The sequence below is a fragment of the Sardina pilchardus genome, chromosome 18, assembly GCF_963854185.1.
Source record: "Sardina pilchardus chromosome 18, fSarPil1.1, whole genome shotgun sequence".
NCBI lineage: Eukaryota > Metazoa > Chordata > Actinopteri > Clupeiformes > Clupeidae > Sardina > Sardina pilchardus.
The window spans coordinates 20,775,978-20,792,609 of record NC_085011.1 but is presented as its reverse complement, the minus strand read 5'-3'; the positions used below and the strand labels follow the sequence as shown (position 1 = coordinate 20,792,609).

General features: G+C 39.6%; 2 protein-coding genes across 3 annotated transcripts; one reads left to right on the top strand and one right to left on the bottom strand.

Annotated features, from left to right (window-relative positions):
• Nucleotides 1-55: 55 nt before the first annotated feature.
• Nucleotides 56-4,528, bottom strand: irf1a (interferon regulatory factor 1a). Of its 2 annotated transcripts, none has more exons than XM_062520198.1 (8): nt 4,348-4,528; nt 4,009-4,246; nt 3,604-3,703; nt 2,409-2,588; nt 1,829-1,912; nt 1,306-1,458; nt 794-1,215; nt 56-331 (listed from the first exon to the last, which is right to left on the bottom strand). In XM_062520198.1, the coding sequence occupies exons 2-7, from the start codon at nt 4,111-4,113 to the stop codon at nt 1,124-1,126; spliced, it is 714 nt and encodes a 237-aa protein (XP_062376182.1). In that variant the 5' UTR covers nt 4,114-4,246; nt 4,348-4,528; the 3' UTR covers nt 56-331; nt 794-1,123. The 2 variants fall into 2 exon arrangements, with proteins under 2 accessions (XP_062376182.1, XP_062376183.1); XM_062520199.1 differs by having other exon boundaries at nt 2,409-2,584.
• Nucleotides 4,529-6,779: 2,251 nt separating this feature from the next.
• On the top strand, nt 6,780-16,085 carry LOC134064070 (chitin synthase chs-2-like). The gene is made up of 19 exons (XM_062519868.1): nt 6,780-6,906; nt 8,373-8,508; nt 9,070-9,252; nt 9,365-10,455; nt 10,583-10,672; nt 10,760-10,912; nt 11,035-11,209; nt 11,312-11,413; nt 11,525-11,666; nt 12,193-12,393; nt 12,662-12,946; nt 13,358-13,537; nt 13,678-14,080; nt 14,180-14,214; nt 14,312-14,376; nt 14,495-14,605; nt 14,723-14,940; nt 15,092-15,191; nt 15,339-16,085. The coding sequence occupies exons 1-19, from the start codon at nt 6,830-6,832 to the stop codon at nt 15,351-15,353; spliced, it is 3,762 nt and encodes a 1,253-aa protein (XP_062375852.1). The 5' UTR covers nt 6,780-6,829; the 3' UTR covers nt 15,354-16,085.
• Nucleotides 16,086-16,632: the final 547 nt, after the last annotated feature.

Here is a 16,632-nt window from a genome sequence, read left to right as displayed (position 1 = left end):
CATCATTTTACTGTATTAGGGTGTAGAGGGTCTCTAGAAAGAGCATCCATGAAACTAACAGGCATGATGTTGAGTTTATTTAGGAAAGCAAACAGTGTTGGTACAAACTAATGGGTACTTTCTACAGACAGCCATTGAAGCTTAAACGTACTGGCTTCGCTCACATTATAACAAACTACCAATAATATATATAAAATATGTATTTTAAAAAAAGTAAACATTCTATCCATAATTTGTTTTCACTCTTGCACCTATAAAAGTTGACCTTGAAGGATTGGGTTGAATTGCCCGTCCCTTTGTAAGGGGCATCCTGGACTGTCCATAGTGTCACCTGCAAATACACATCAACATTATGGACTTAAACAGGGTATTCATACAGTTTGAAAATGAACAGGCAGTGCTTCGCACACCATTAGTTTATGAATGTGTTCCGAACACTTGTAATTCAAGAGTAAATGACCAATTATCAGATCTAAATATAAATGTTTGAATGCAGTGCCCAGTTGTTCTGACGAATCTACACAAAATAAGTACAGGCTGAGGATACCCAAAATTGGTCATCTCAGCAAATCCGAAATGCAAGTGCATTTTGGTTGTTGCATCACTACCATAATTTCCTATTCCAATTAAATTGATTTTGCAAAATGTCTTGAGCTATGTGGTTAATACATGGAGACAGTTCATATCAATATTGCTTTGTTTCTTTTAACTTTCATAAAACACTGTCCTGCTACTTATACACAATGCAGCTGATGCTCAGGAAATTACTGTAGTACTAATTGGTGATACTCACAAAAGTCCATCCATGTTGAGCTTGCTGGCCTCCAGCTTCTGTCAAACTCGCTGGCGGGGTTCCAGTAGTCCACACTTTTGAGATGATCAACTATCTGTTGAATTGATAGCCCATTCAAATACATTTCAATAATGGATTTCTCTTTGACATTTGTTGTCAAATTTGTGTAAACTGCATACCTTAAAAGCTGGCCAACAAAATGTGAGCCTTCAGTATTGGCTCATTTATGCTTAATGTCAAAGTAGAAATACACATATGCACAGGGCCTTCTATCCGTACTCTATGGGTTCAGATGAAATGGAGCATCTTATGGAACAGATGTATCTGTGTTCATAGGAAAAGGGAGCATAAATAAGGCTTAAGACTTGCCTTCAGGACAGCCTCTGCCTGCTCCTGGTCGCCACTGGAAACAAACTGGCCATCTGTGGGGGTTTCAGAAATGCTGTGAGTGATGAGTCCATAATACCTTTCCCAAAAGTTCTAAAAGAACAGTCATTTATGTGCCCTCCTACCATGTGCTTCAGTGTTGAAATGTGATAGGGAATGGAAGTCATCTTTGGACCTGTCCTCTTCCTTTATGGGATTGAACGTGGAAAAATGATCTCTTCTGCAGAAGATGTTGGATATGGGGTCAGGCTCATCTTTTCTGTACTTGGAGAAAGCCTCTGAGAAGACACAAAAACGTTTTCAGAGCACTGTTGATATAGGGTTGCCCAATCTCTAAAAACATAAGGTAATTGAGGATCCATGACAGGTACTTTTGGTGCTGAACAATCCTATACTGTAACAATATGAGTTTGAGTACATAGTATGAGGTGTTCCTCTCGAACAGGGCTGAGACACCAAAGTGGCGTTCTTACTACTGATACCGTTAAAAACAAGAACATGGTGATCCCTGAATGGTGTCACTTCTGCTTTGAAGTTTACGTTTGCCCCTCAGGCCCGCTGTTAATGTCATTGATGGATGTACACTACTCAGGAAATTTCAGGATGAACCTTGCACAAGACCTGTTACAGTCATAAATTCTGCACTACCTGTGAATCTCTCCAGAGGAGCATTTGTTTCTGGTGACAGACAGGGAAATCGGCTCTTGATGTCAACATCGGGCTGCTGCAGACCTTTGTAAAAGAACATTTCCAAGACATTAATTCATCATGCAGTAAATGCTATTGGCCGCATTTCCCAGATATGTTAAGAAGCTCTTAAGTGCTAAGAACTTCTTAGGAGCGTTCTTGGAATGTTCTTAGAGCGCTCCTAAGAAGTTCTTAGCACTTAAAAGCTTCTTATCGAATCTGGGAAACCCCGCCATTATAATTTTTTTCACCAATGAACACATGATACTGTCATGACACATGAACCCTAACCCTAACTTTACATGACAAAAAAAAACGAATTACACTTAATGACAGAAGCATTATGTCAAACGTTATATGTCAAACGACTTGTTTATAATGTTTTTGACAGTGTCATGTCACTCTTATGTAAATACCCTCAAGTAAAGTGTAACCAAAGTTTTTCACTGAAGTTTTCTTTTGTTCTTGAACTGATTTCACTCCATGATTAGGAGCCTGTGACAAGCGCATTCGAGTTTGTGCGGTGACGTTCGGTGCTTGCCTTTTCTTCTCCTCTGGCCCTTGGCACTTGGTAGCATCACATAGACCCTGTAGGCGTTGGTCCCCTTTTTCATGCTCTTGTCATGCAGCTCCCTCACGTCTGGCAGAGAATTGAGAGCGCAGCGGAAGTTTGCTTTCCATGTCTTGGGGTCTGGCTTGTCCATGCCAGGTTTGTGCCTGCCTTGGGTGCATGGGAAGAAACGTTTACTATGAAAACAGATCTCTAGTGATAGGGCACCCACTTCTGTTTGAGCATGCCTGCTCTGGCATTCTGCTTGGCAGATTTGAAGTGACTATGGTCCACCTCATCTCATCAATAAACACCCACAGCGAGCACAGGTAAAAAGCATACTCTTACATCGGTGGTGTTCATGACACCTTGATACTCGCTTTGTTCACCACTGTTGTCAACCTTTGGTTGTATTCAGTTTCAGAATACACCAAATCAACATAGAAGATTGACTGATCTGGCTATGGGAGGCTCAGTGCAACTTGTCTTTATCTAAGCTGATCTGAAGTCTTTCAGGACTGCTAGAATGTTGTTTACCTTGGTATGGGATTTTGGTTAACCACAGTGTACAAGTTGAAATTCAGGATGCCATTATATTGCCTCTTGTCAAAGTGTTAACACATTTGCTGTCAGGCATATCTGCTGTTTTCATATGCAGGCAGGCATGTTTGCTGTTTTTCTGTGTAACCCTTTGATGATGCTTTGGGTAATTTCCAGGAATAGGATTTGTTGGAAAAAAATATATAAAATGTGACCCCTTTCTATCATATAAAGCAAATTGTCAAATAGTACAAAGGGCATCATGTAGCCACCACATTGGTTACAGCATGGATCTATCTAAGCCATCACAATGGAGAGGATTCAATCACGATGAATTCAGATAGATAGGAGAAGAGTATTTTCACATGAAGCTCAGCTAGGGACTAGCTCTCTGCATTGTTGTTTTACAGCATTCTTTCAACTGTCACGGAAGTCCAACCATGGAATAATGAAGCTATACAGGAACAACATTAGGCTGCACACTGTCACAAGCACACAACTCTAATGATGGATAGGAGAGCTTGTTTTAGCTTGGCAATGTGATATTTACACATGCAACTGTATCTGCATCCTTCGACAGCATGCTTGAGAAAGTGTAATTAGAGATCCTTGCTCTTGTCACTGTGTGTCTGAACTTGCCCCTTACCAGTGTGAATTGCCCAGTTTCGAAACAGAGTGGCGTCCTTGTCTATATTCCAACCATGTCGAGCAGCATGTTTCCATGGAATCTGGAAAACCCTGGCAGTCTGTAGTAGTCAGAGGGGGTAACCATCACTGTGAAATCAGCATGCTAATCAAGGCGCATTAAACAATTAAACCATTTGGGGACAAAACAATGCGTAATGCTATAAAGTTATTCATACTTATTTAAAGAGACTGCTAAGTATTAAGGTGCTTAATCAAGAGTATGGCCAATGAATATAGCTCTAGTTCATAATGTTGCCTAGGTATGACAGCTTTCTGTATGTGCGAGAAAATGCTATAGGTTAGAATGTCTGTAGGCTACTTGAGTTGAGACCCATAAATCACATTTTAAATGCCCACAGCTTACCTCATCGAGCCAAACAACTCCAGGGTACTTTCCGGAGTGAATCTGCTCCTCCAGCCATGGGCGAAGTCGTAGACGACCTTGGTGCATCCTTGATTGATGCCTCATTGGATCACCAGGAGTTCTTCCGATGTCAAGTACTGACCAAGACACAGTGCAGGTTCAGATTTATCTCTCCAGGGACTAATAAACTCTCATTCCATAAGTCTGTCCTCTTCAAGCAGGTCTTTTGATAGGAAATCTGAAGTTCAAAGCCAGGCATTAAGTCTTGAAAAATGAATAAAAGAATAAAAGACCAGGTGTTTACATAGAAGTGAGGAGCTTAAATGAGCCATGTCTTACCTTCTCCTTGGTTTGAAGAGTTAGCAGTATTTCCCAGAAGCACTTGGCGCATCTCAAAACTTGACAGATGGGGAAAAACAACTGGTGATTAAAACTATTCTCTTCCTCGTATGGGCAAGGCTGAAGCGTGATAATCAGTGCATGGCTCACCTGCACTGACAGGTTTCCCCTGCTTCTAACTCCCTACCTGAGAATTTCTGATGAACTCGGTCTCAGACAAATACTTACCCTGATCTTCTCCTGTAGATCTCTCCTCCCACTTCCTCCCACTGTTGTACGCTTGCATCTGGGCTTGGATCTTTGCTTCTTTTTCACCACTCTCGAATAAGTGGGGAGTTAGGGGGAAATCTGAAGGTTAATCAAAACTGATCTACGCTAACATTATTTTATCTCTTGAAATAGTTCTGTAGACTGACTTCTGTAATTAATGGATACGATGAACATAAAGCATGTCTTTATTGTACATGTCCGTGATAAATGTAACAGTCAGAAAAAAAAATAAACTGAGCAAGTTCCTGAAAACAAAGGGAATTATTGAAAAAAAATTGAGACTGAGACTGATACAAGAGAATTTGCACGCCACACATACAAACATTACAGTACAGTGTTTTGGGGGTGACCAATTAACCAGCTTCTGATTCCAACCTAACCCACTTGAAACCGATATTTTTAATTCAGTACAGATATTACACATATTGCAGCAAAACCCACTGAAGACCCGTTGAAGGGAGAACGTCTAGAGAAACTGAATAGGGACCAAAACACAATGCAAGCCCTGAGTTGTACAGTGAGTAGAAATTAACCATGATAAGAGAACCAGTTGATTTTGCCGTATCCTATAGCACCAACCATTACACCGTTTCAGAAAGCGGTTAAGTGTTGTTATGCATTGTTTGAGTCTTAGAAATGATTACGCCTGAGGCACACAAAAGCAAAGTAAAGCTTACAAAACACTCACAATAAATGACTGGCATGAGTGTTGCGCACTCCACTTTTGACTTCTCAGGTGAAAATTTCAAGTGAAAGTGTCAGCACACTATGTGGAAAGTAGGGCTGTGCAATTAATCGAATTAATCGATTAATCGTGATTATGGCTTCCAACAATTATGAAAATAACATAATAGAAATATAATGATTATATTTTCTACATTCAGTTTCATAACAATGCTCTCCTTTTGTCTTGAGTTGTCATGTGCATCATCTTTTTACATTATTTTTTTGTTGTTGCCATAATTGAGCAGCCCTAGGAAAGGTTTTAATTTAATTCCGAATAAATTCATGGCCTTAATCTTAATATACTTTGAGGGGAACATGTCCCCCCCAATATTCAACAATCAATAAATTGTTGTTCTACCGTATCACTCACTATTGTCCAAACGATCACTTGTCATCACAAATTGTTTTCAGAAAATTGCCAGGAAAACACCACTGACTTGCCTTGCGCCTCTGTTCTCTCTGGAGCCATGGCTTACTGTATGTGAGAGTCATAGAATACTATGGAAGCGTGACATTTCAATTGAAATAAAATGACGCAATGCCTTTTCTCTTGTCCCTCTCATCATTTGTCTCCAGTGACAGTTTATCAGTGTAATCTTTTTAAGTTGAACTAGGGTAGTGCTTTTTAAGTTGAACTAGGGTAGTGCAACAAATTTAGCTTAACCATTCATAATAAGAATACAGAATACTGTGACTTATCTGTGACTTATCTGTTTGTTTTGTGTAGACTTACAGTATTATGCTGTCACATTTTGGATTGATGATAGTCCAAATTTCACGTTTGCTTTAGGACCTTTCATCATTTACCCATGATCACTGCACAGTTATTGTCAGCAGTTTTTTTACTCCAGTAAACCTTCCGTTGCACGCCTTGGCTGTTCAAAGCTGTTCTAAAATCACTGAAATGTACTGCCTCTGAACCGTATTGCTTAATTCTAAGACTTGTGAAGTATTTGTTGCAGGTTCCAATATGTTGATGTTAAGAACTGTCTGAAGCAGGATTTTTTTTATGTTCTCAGTTGAGATTGATATCTATGATGTACATACAAAAACCTGTAATCCATATAGTTTGTCAAAGTAATGTTGATAAAGGCAAGAAATCAGAATTGGCTCAAACGGATGTTACAGCAGAGTATAATCAGGAGAACCTTCACAACACATTCAACACAACATGAATAATAGAATAATAGAGCCTAAAAAATATAACTTTTACTGTTAAAAATAAAAAAAAATAATGTTTTGTATCCTTACTGTTTGTCTGTATCACACTAAAAACATGTACTGTATTTGAAGAAGAATATATTTAAAGCCAGTCAAACTTCTTCGGATGTTTCACATTTTACATTTCTCATTACCATAAAGGCTGTAAAACTTGTTTTCTCTGAGTGCAGAAATATCTCCGAAACTGGAACCACCCACCACAAGAGCATATAACAGCTTGCTGTACGAAGAGGAAGAAGTTGTGCTTGTGCTGGTGAAGAAGAACATGGAGGTGGATAAGGAGTACAAGAAGGTCGGGGACATGGAGGAGGAGGATTCCAAGCTGAAGGACATAGCTTTCAGGTATGTGTAATTATTGTTATTGCTGTTGTTGTTATTATTAGTATTATTAGTATTATCATTAATATGACCTTTTTCCTATTAAATAATGATTGATCCATCAACATGAATGGAAACATGTTGGAAAAAGGTGGAAAAGGAACTTTACAGTTCCATTTCATGTGACTTTGGATGGTGCTCATAAACCCAGCTGTGATGCTCAGTAACTGTTGCTTCCCAGCGAGACTACGCATCATCTGGCATTATTGGTCTTGACTAATTTATTCTGAATATAATTTTTATCAATCATTGTGAATTTAAAATTCTGAAAACAGCTGCATAAACTGGGTAAACCCAACCCGATCTGCTGGTGATTTGATTTTGTCCCACAATTATTTATTTATTTTATTTTTTTTTGCCTTACTTACTGCAACTGGTTTCATTTGCGTTTTGAAATTCCCTGGGATTAAGCCTCACCTTTCTTGTTAATTTACGGTCACGTCAATTATGCACGAGGATGTAATTTATGGATGTTTCACATGCCATACAGTTCTCACACAAAATATCTGTTTGGCATTCACTCAAGAATGTCGTCAGAAACAGAATAATAATCAGATGGGTGGGGCATCTTTGAATTTATTTTTCTTGTAATCAGATAAAAGCAGAGTTGTGGCAATTAGAATCAGCTGGTTTAGTGAATGTTTGAAGTAAATATGTGGCAGGAATTTTACTTTCTGAAGCTGGACTTTTACATCACTGTATGTAATTTGCTCTTTATTATGACTGCTTATGTACTGATCAAATCCTCACGAAACAGATCTTGAACACAAATTACATTCATAATCAAATAAACAAAGCAAAATAGAGTGAATTGATGAGCACATAAAAATGTGTAAACAACACATAATTCTACTATAATTGTATCCAATTCACTCCAGCAGTGGAAACAGGAGCCTACTGTGTATTCATTTGATCATTATGCAAAATCAGATGTTACAGTTGACAAAGCCGAATTAACCAATTTTTCATGAAAAGTAGCAATTTGGATTTGTAGTATAAATGTAACCTACCTCGTTTCACTTTGTGAAGGGAGTCTGGCCTCTCATGATTGGGAAAAGCTTGTCTTCTTAATTAGCCATTCTACTCCTCCCCACAACCTTGAGCCATTGAATGCTGAGTTTATCCACTGCTTAACTTGGCTTGCCAGACCATATCAGAAAACTATGACTTACTGTATGAGTTGAATAATATTTTGACAGAAATTAAAGCCATTGTAACATTATATTTCATACACATATGATAACAACAGTGGCAAAAACCAAACTGACAATAATAAAGTGAATGAAAATGCCTTTTTTGTAAGAAACCAAATGCACTGAAGAATTTAAAATGGCGTGTTTTAATGCAAGTTACATAATACAGTATAATTTAAATATACTAAATTATTAAAATTAAATAATTACAAATTAAATGTACTTTTCTAATGGCAGAGAATCATGGGATTGTGCACGAGAGGTGCCCACAATCCAGGATGAACAGAAACCAAGAAAACTTCTGCGCTTCATTCATTTACTGGTCACCAGTCTAGCTGGGATCATCATGTTTGGACTGGCATTTTTGAGCAAAGTAAGGCATTTACTGTATTTACCAATGTTTGTAATGTGTATTTACTGTATTTACTGGTAGGTGTTTCCTACCAAGGGACTGCACATAGTGATGAGATATCTACTGTACAGTATGAACTTTTCCAAGTAGCTTAAAGCAGGACTATGTAGTTTTGATCTTGTTCTGGCTAGGCATGTAAACACCTTGCAAACACCACCAGAGTCATACTGGGACTGCTGCAAACATGCCAACTGGTGTATTTTGCCAATTATAATCAGCAATCTTGTGCTGTGAAAGGCTCTCTTTCATTTTTGTATGTTCCTACCCGGAAACACCAAACTGCATAGTGTATGTCCTGGATGGCTGTTTGGAACAACCATATGTTGCCCTTCATATGACAATATACGGTAGCATTAAAAGTCATTTGAACATGGACCGTTAAAATAGTTGCATATACTGTAAAAGGACATATTGTTACATACTGTTGCTTTAAGATAAGAGTCTGCCAAATGACTAGGCCTTCAAGAAATGCTCATGTTTCCTTGTTGTAAAACTGAGTGTTGTCTGTTTTGTATTCAACAGTCATCATTTTTGCTGTTGATAACAATATCAAATCCGGACGGAATCACCATTTCTACAAAGCCATACGCCTTACTCTTTATAGGAGTACTTCTCACTGCACCCAGTATGTTAAGCATCCTAAAGAACGTGTGGAAAATTTCTTTCAAAGACTCCAAGACTCCCTCAAGAAAAACATTGTTATGGGTAATTGATACTCAAACTTCACATTATGCTTGCATATTTTAACATGTTCTGATTAGACTACAATTCTATTAATGAACACCATGTTAATGGCCATATTGTTTCTATTCCACAGGTGTGCTCTATCGACATAATTGTGTCACTGGGATCTGCCGTGCTTGCCCTCGTCACAATGCCCCATTTTGACATCCTGACAAATGTGATGATCCTGAACAGCATAGGGATACTGTCTGCTATCTTCCAAGTGGTTGCCAATGTAAAAGCTAGAGGAAGAAAAAGATTCAGTATCATTTCAATGTTTGCAGTGGTTTTACTTCTAGCTGGATATGCCCTGTTTGCAACAGGCTACATCAGAGAAGCTGGACAACAACTGACAGAAAAGAACACTGCGTTATGGATTGGGCTAGCAATTGCGAGCACGATCTGTGTGTCTGCCAACTGGTGGGAAAACTATGCTAGCCTGTTTCACATTCATTTCTTCAAAGAAACTACTGAAGACGTGAAAAGAGCCAGAAACATTGTAACAATTCTCTCGAGCACGATCAGAATAGCTGTCACGGCGATAGTGCTAGGGGTCTGCGTGAAACTCTCTGATCAGGAATGGGAGTCCGTTCAGTCGGTCTCAGAGAAAGACAAAGTGACTGTCTTGAGCCTGTTTGCCATCCAGGTCATCTCCTCGGCATTGTGTCGTTGGTTTGCAGTTGCTGCCTGTAAAATGCATGCCATAAGACGCAGCTTTGTCTACCCAATGTGGTTTGTCTCTCCAACTGTGTTGGCATCTTTTGTTTTGTTCATCTGGGTCCCCTATTACAAGCAGCCAAATTTTGTCTCGGTAGCGAATAATTCTTTCCCACTCTACTGCCAAAATATTGTAGCTGGTTACAATGTATCCGACTTCTACACCATCTTTCTTCAGACCATTGACACCTTTGATCTAATGCATTCAGATGTCGCCCATAGCTTGTGTGGGCGGCCCATGTTCTATGAAGGGGATCTTTTGGGCCAAGGGATCCTGGCTAGTTCTATTATCACCTGGTGGTTAGGGCTGGTGCTTTGCACCATATACACCAGCTACTTGAGGATCAATCGCATCCAGAGGACGCGGGAACTGTTTGGGTTAAGCCTCTATGAAGCGGCCTTCATTGACCAATCTATGCTTCTCAACACAAAATTCAACATTCTCAAGCTGAAAAAGGAAAGCATCAGGTAGGTAAACGCTAATGATTTTCAGTCTTGGTCACTTGGATTTATGGCTTCAAAGTTTAGCAAATATCCTGTCAAGTGATAAACATGAGTCCTGTGATGTAAATAAAGATGTTGTCTTTGCTGACAGGGAGAAGGAGATCATGACCATCTACTTGTGTGCTACCATGTGGCATGAGACCAAAGATGAGATGATGAAGATGATCATTTCCATGATGAGGTACATCTTCACCAATGGAAATCAAGGTCTGACAGGACTGACAACTGCATTTGTTTGTGAATTTAACTCTCCATTTATTCTTTGAAGGTTGGACAAATTCCGGCCCAGGAGAAACAACTTCAAAGATGTGTGTTTCGAGTCTCACATTTACTTTGATGATGCTTTCCATACAGAAGATGGGAATCGTGTTGTGAATGAATATGCAGAAACTATAGCGGAGGTCATCAAAGAAGTATACGTGTAAGGCTAACTGAATCTGTTGCTATTATTACTGTCATTAACGCTATAAATGGCAACAACATTTCTCTTTATGACAAACAGGAATCTGTACTCATTTGGTATCTTTGTGTTTGCACCTATAGGATTTTCATTGAGGAGGACACAAGCACGTTCAAAAAGGCAAAGGCACTTCCGAAACAAAAAGTCATCCCAACAACCTATGGTGGCCGACTGCAGTACACACTACCCTGTGGCAACACACTAACAGTTCACTTTAAGGATAAAAACAGAATTAGGCACAAGAAGAGATGGTCTCAGGTAATTTATGTGTTTATATATGTGCAGTAAATGATATGTGTGTATGATCAGCTTGAAGAGATACCAAGTGCACCGAGTAACGAATGATGCTTTTCTCTAAAGATCATGTATCTGTACTACCTTCTTGGATGGAAACTCCACAGGAAATATTATGAGGACTTTGAGAATGGTATAGCCAGGATGACTGTGGAAGAAAATTTGGAGGTAGGGGACAAAACTGCTGTCATAACAAAATAGAAAGGGCTGATAATATATTTTTTAACTAGCTTTATTCAGTCTAGCGGGTAATGATAATTGCTATATTTTTGTTACCAGAAAGAGAAAAAGAACACCTATATCCTGGCTCTGGATGGGGACACGGACTTTCAGCCCTCGGCTGTGATGCTATTGGTGGACCGTCTCAGGATGTATCCCGAGGTGGGGGCTGCTTGCGGAAGGATTCACCCCACTGGCACTGGTAAGCTCTCATGATTACAGATACACTCTGACCACCAACAGTCCATTAGCTGCTTATATGGAAGTCTTTTTCATCGGAGTGTGGACCTTGCAGTGCAGGTCAATAATCAGTCATGGTAAATGATCAATGACTCCACCGTAATTTCCCGACTATTAGCCGCAGCTTATACATTGATTTTGCAAAGTTTCTTCAGCTATGAGGTTAATACACAGGTGCAGTTAATATGGTATCACTATGGTTTTGTTTATTTTAACTTGCATAAAACAACAAAAAAAGTAAAAGGTTGGCACACTTGCTCTCACGTAGTTTACTTTATTTAAGACTGAAGAAGAGCCATGCGGCTCGAAATGTATGTGTTTAGTCCCAAAACCATGCTCTTAAATTAGCAAATGTGGACTGGACACACATTTAATGTCTTCAAACTTTGCACCTCTGACTAGATGTTTCAAATTGCCAAGATAGGGCCCTAAGTGTCCAATGCAGTGAGTTAATCCACCCACCCACCATTCACTGTTGTCCACCACAGGGCCGATGGTTTGGTTCCAGAAGTTTGAGTATGCCGTGGGTCACTGGCTGCAGAAGTCTGCAGAGCATGTGTTTGGGTGTGTGCTCTGCAGCCCTGGATGCTTCAGCCTCTTTCGGGCATGTGCTCTCATGGATGACAACATCATGAAGAAGTACACCACCACAGCATCAGAGGCAGGCCACTACGTGCAGTATGATCAAGGTATTGTGTGTGTGTCTGTGTGTGTATTTTCATAATTCATTAATCCACTTAATCATTGTTCACTCGCCAAAGATATTCAGTTTACATCACAGAATGTAATTAGAAAATGTTTAACTTTAAGAAGCTAGAAAGAGAGAATGTTGAGTCTTTTTCCTGAAAGAAAGTAAATTCAGCTTAAATTCTAGTTCATTTACAGTAAATCCTCAAATATGTAGACTAGTTCTTCAAGTGCAGTTTTCTTAGCATGTTCCTTACTACAATTTGAAAGGTGAGGACCGCTGGCTGTGCACACTGCTGCTGCAGCAGGGCTGGCGTGTCGAGTACAACGCCGCGTCGGACTCCTACACGAACGCCCCGCAGGAGTTCCAGGAGTTCTACAACCAGAGACGCCGCTGGGGCCCCTCCACCATGGCCAACACCCTGGACCTGCTGGGCAGCGGCGAGCTGACGGTGAAGAAGAACAAATCCATCTCCACCCTCTTCATCCTCTACCAGATCCTCGTCATGGGAGCCTCCATCCTCGGCCCAGCCACTGTCTGTCTGATGATTGCAGGTGAGGAAACTGCATGCTTTAAAACACTGCATGGGGTGGAGGTTTATGCCCTCTAGGTTGGTGTATGCAGTCACTAATAGTAAATGCTTAAATGATCTGAACAGTATGGTACTGAAGGATACGTCGGTCCTTACATGGTGTACTTAACTATTTTGATTATACTGTAAAACATTCAAGGAGATAATAGATACTGTATATAATACATGAATATTCTATGGGATAAAAAGCTTACCTATTGTATTCTACAGACACTCTTTTTAAAAAACATGCATAGAATAAATATATGACATAAAAGGATGCAAAATGGTGCTACTAACTCATTTTAAATTACATTTTAAAGTTAAATATTCAATGTGCAATATGAGAGAGATAATGACCATGAGAAATATCTTGTCAATTCTTTTCTTCCAGGAAGCTTCAACTTTGTCTTTGATGTTTCACCTAATTGGTCACTCGTACTAGCTATTTTGCCCCCATGCATCTACATAGTTCTGTGCTATGTCCTGAAGTCCAGCACCCAGATCACCATTGCAGCCCTTATGAGCATCATTTATGCCTTCCTCATGACAGCGACCATTCTTTCTATCATTGGTAAGTGTCATAACAGATGACACACACACACACAATCATGGTAGTGTAACTCACTAACAGTAAGGGGTACCACATACGTACTCGCATATGTGCATGTACACACACACACACACAGTTGATGTCTTTTCTCCTCTGTGCAGGTGACATGGTTGAGGAGGGCACCTTCATCACCCCTAGCGGTATCTTCTTCATCAGTATTGTGACTATGTACATTGTCACGTCCATCCTCCACCCCAGCGAGTTCCAACTCATCATCTACGGCATCCTCTACGTGCTCTGCATCCCCAGTGCCTACCTCCTGCTGGCCATCTACTCCATGGTCAATATGAACAACGTGTCCTGGGGAACCAGGGAGACCGCCGCCCCGAAACCAGCTTCTGCCACGCAGACAGAGATCCAGAAGAAGGTCATGTGCCAAAGGAAGTGCAAGTGCTGCAGCTGGAACCTGGAGTTTCAGGTCAACGAGGACGAGGAGAGGATCGTGCATGTGCCTGTTACCGCTCCGCTGACGGAACCTGTTCCAGAGCCACTCGAAGAGAAAAAGTATTTACACAGAATATCATTTAGGATCCAATGCTAGTGCTCATATGACGTCAACAATACTAAATTCAATTTCTATGTTTTTTTTGTTTTCTTTTACAGTGTTTCATCATATTCAGGTTCAGATCTAGACCATTGTAAGTATTGTGTGTTTTTGTCTTAAGAGTCTTAATTTTGTGCACTATATAGGGTTCATGTGTCAACTTAGCTATGTTTTTGTGTGCTCTTTGTTAGATTGGGTTGAACAGTTGAGGAAACGATCCGGGGACCTGGAGCTGGAAAGAAAGGACTTAAATAACGTAAACAAACTTCAAGATTGTTGTTTATTTCTTGCACTTACATTTGTCATTTTTGATCATATTAACTGAACGCCAATCTAGGGGTCTTGAATCTGAAGCTGAGTGATTGGTATTTCAGGATGAAGTGGAGTTTTGGAAGGGTCTCCAGGAACGCTATCTCAAACCTCTGGAAGAGGATAAGGCCCAGAAGAAGAGAATTGAGACAGACCTCAAAGACCTAAGAAACAAGGTTTCCCTTACCTCATCAATCTGTCTATCTATCAGATGCCCAACTAGCAAGATAACTTGCTGTCTGACTCTGCACTATTTCATGTTGTATTTTGCTTCTGTCTGTCGCCACCTACAGGCCACATTTGTCTACTTCATCCTCAATGCCCTTTGGATTGTGGCGACGTTCTTCCTGCAGGAGATAGGAGGGTCCGTCAGCATCAAGATTCCCAAGATTTATGCCAATGGGACAAGAGATCCTGATGGCCAAATCTTCATCGATCCCATCGGCTTAATGTTTGTCATTGGCTTTGCACTTCTACTGGCGATTCAGTTTCTCGCCATGCTGTGGCACAGGTAACTTTGCTGAAATGTGCTGTTTCATTTCTTATTTCCTGTCAATAATGTCCTCTCTGATACAAGCGAAGGTAAACCCTCTCATAACCAAGGCAACAGTTCTGTCGAGATCAAGTCAAAACCTGTGTCGTTTCCTTTATTATTCCCGCAGACTGCAAACATTGATCCACTTCATAGCCTACCAAGGAACTGAGTCTACGGTCATCAAAAATAACATGAAAAAGTTTCATGAGAATCTAAACAATGAAAAGGTACTGTATATTAAAACACATTTCAATTCCTAAACTGTTATTGGCTTACATTTGGTAATGTAATCAATGTACAAAGGTGTACAAATATTAATTCAATACATAAGCGTGAATCCAACTTTTTAATGTCTTATCACTATTATATTCTAGAACATCTTCCTCTGACAATTCCATGGAACAGATCATCTCTATCTGACAAGCTCACACAGTAGCAAGACCGGAGCTTGACAAAGGCAGCACAAGATAAGCTCTTTTGGTCACAAATGATGTAAATCGTTTTTCTTTTTTTAATGTAATAACACTTATGATCTGCACTTATTATTTTACTTGTAATTTGGAAATGGGCATTTATAAAAGTATGTATCTGTCTATTTATCTATCTATCTATCTATTATAATAATTATTTAATACTATACTTTCTGAGATAAAACACACTTAGTTCAAAATATGTGTCATTTGTTGTTCTAATGTTGGTGTTAAACTGTTTGACTTAAAATATTTGATTTGATTTTGAAAAGAAGTTAAAAAAAACAAAAACAAACAAAAGAGAGAGACTGATGTACTGTAGCACTTTATACCATGGGAGCGTAGTCAATATTACCCATTTCTTTTCCCCTTGCCCTTGACCTTGAATAGTGGGTGACAGCCGTAAATGCACTGGTAATTCAATGTAATGCACTGCAAAATGAACTTTTCCATACTGCTGTATGACCACTCCTGTGTGACACAAAGCTGAAAAATGAATTGTACATGTTGTTACCCACTGCATAAGTTACTTACCCAGTGTTTGGGTGTGGTATACATGAAGATGGAAACAACTAAGAGAGATAAGAGAACAATTCGGAGAAATATGACAACCACTTGCAGAAAGTAATTAAACAATGATCTCATGAATGACGTCCCATTGCAGTTATTTGTGTGTCATCTGGTACTTGACCACTACTTTCAGCACTCCTGAATGGAATGTGGAGCCGAATGTAGCACACCTTAGTTGGGTGACCCAACAGTTTTTTTTGTGCTATGGCCATTATGTTATCACAGAATCATAGATGTCTTTTGTCCATGAAAAAATGCAAATGTGTCAGCATTGTGTCTGCAGAAAAATAAAGAGAGCACACTCTTTGTGTGCACAGAAAACAAAAGGGATGATTCATGTTGGGCACCTTTCATTATAAATTCTATTTTCCTAAATACATAACAATTGTAGGCCAGGGGTTCACAAACTTTTCCATGACAATGCCCCCAAAATATCACTATAGGTTCTGGCCAAGGCCCTGTTTTTGTAAGATGTCTTATTAAACCCATCAACAATTCTAAGGCAAATGTACAAATAAATTAAGCTCATCCTTTATCTCTCTAACCACAAGCACTTTGTGATAGAGCATAGAGTATGTGAAAATGGGTCCATTTGCCCTAATATACAAAACTTGACAAATGTCTCTTA

Excerpts from the sequence above, each read along its gene's own strand:
- irf1a (XM_062520198.1), bottom strand. The coding sequence starts at position 4,113 with ATGAGGCATCAATCAAGGATGCACCAAGGTCGTCTACGACTTCGCCCA. Across the intron at positions 3,704-4,008 it reads GAGTTGTTTGGCTCGATGAG|ACTGCCAGGGTTTTCCAGAT; the intron begins GTAAGCTGTGGG and ends TGACTACTACAG. Across the intron at positions 2,589-3,603 it reads AAACTGGGCAATTCACACTG|GCAGGCACAAACCTGGCATG; the intron begins GTAAGGGGCAAG and ends CATGCACCCAAG.
- LOC134064070 (XM_062519868.1), top strand. The coding sequence starts at position 6,830 with ATGGAGGTGGATAAGGAGTACAAGAAGGTCGGGGACATGGAGGAGGAG. Across the intron at positions 10,456-10,582 it reads CTGAAAAAGGAAAGCATCAG|GGAGAAGGAGATCATGACCA; the intron begins GTAGGTAAACGC and ends CTTTGCTGACAG. Across the intron at positions 13,538-13,677 it reads GACCATTCTTTCTATCATTG|GTGACATGGTTGAGGAGGGC; the intron begins GTAAGTGTCATA and ends TCCTCTGTGCAG.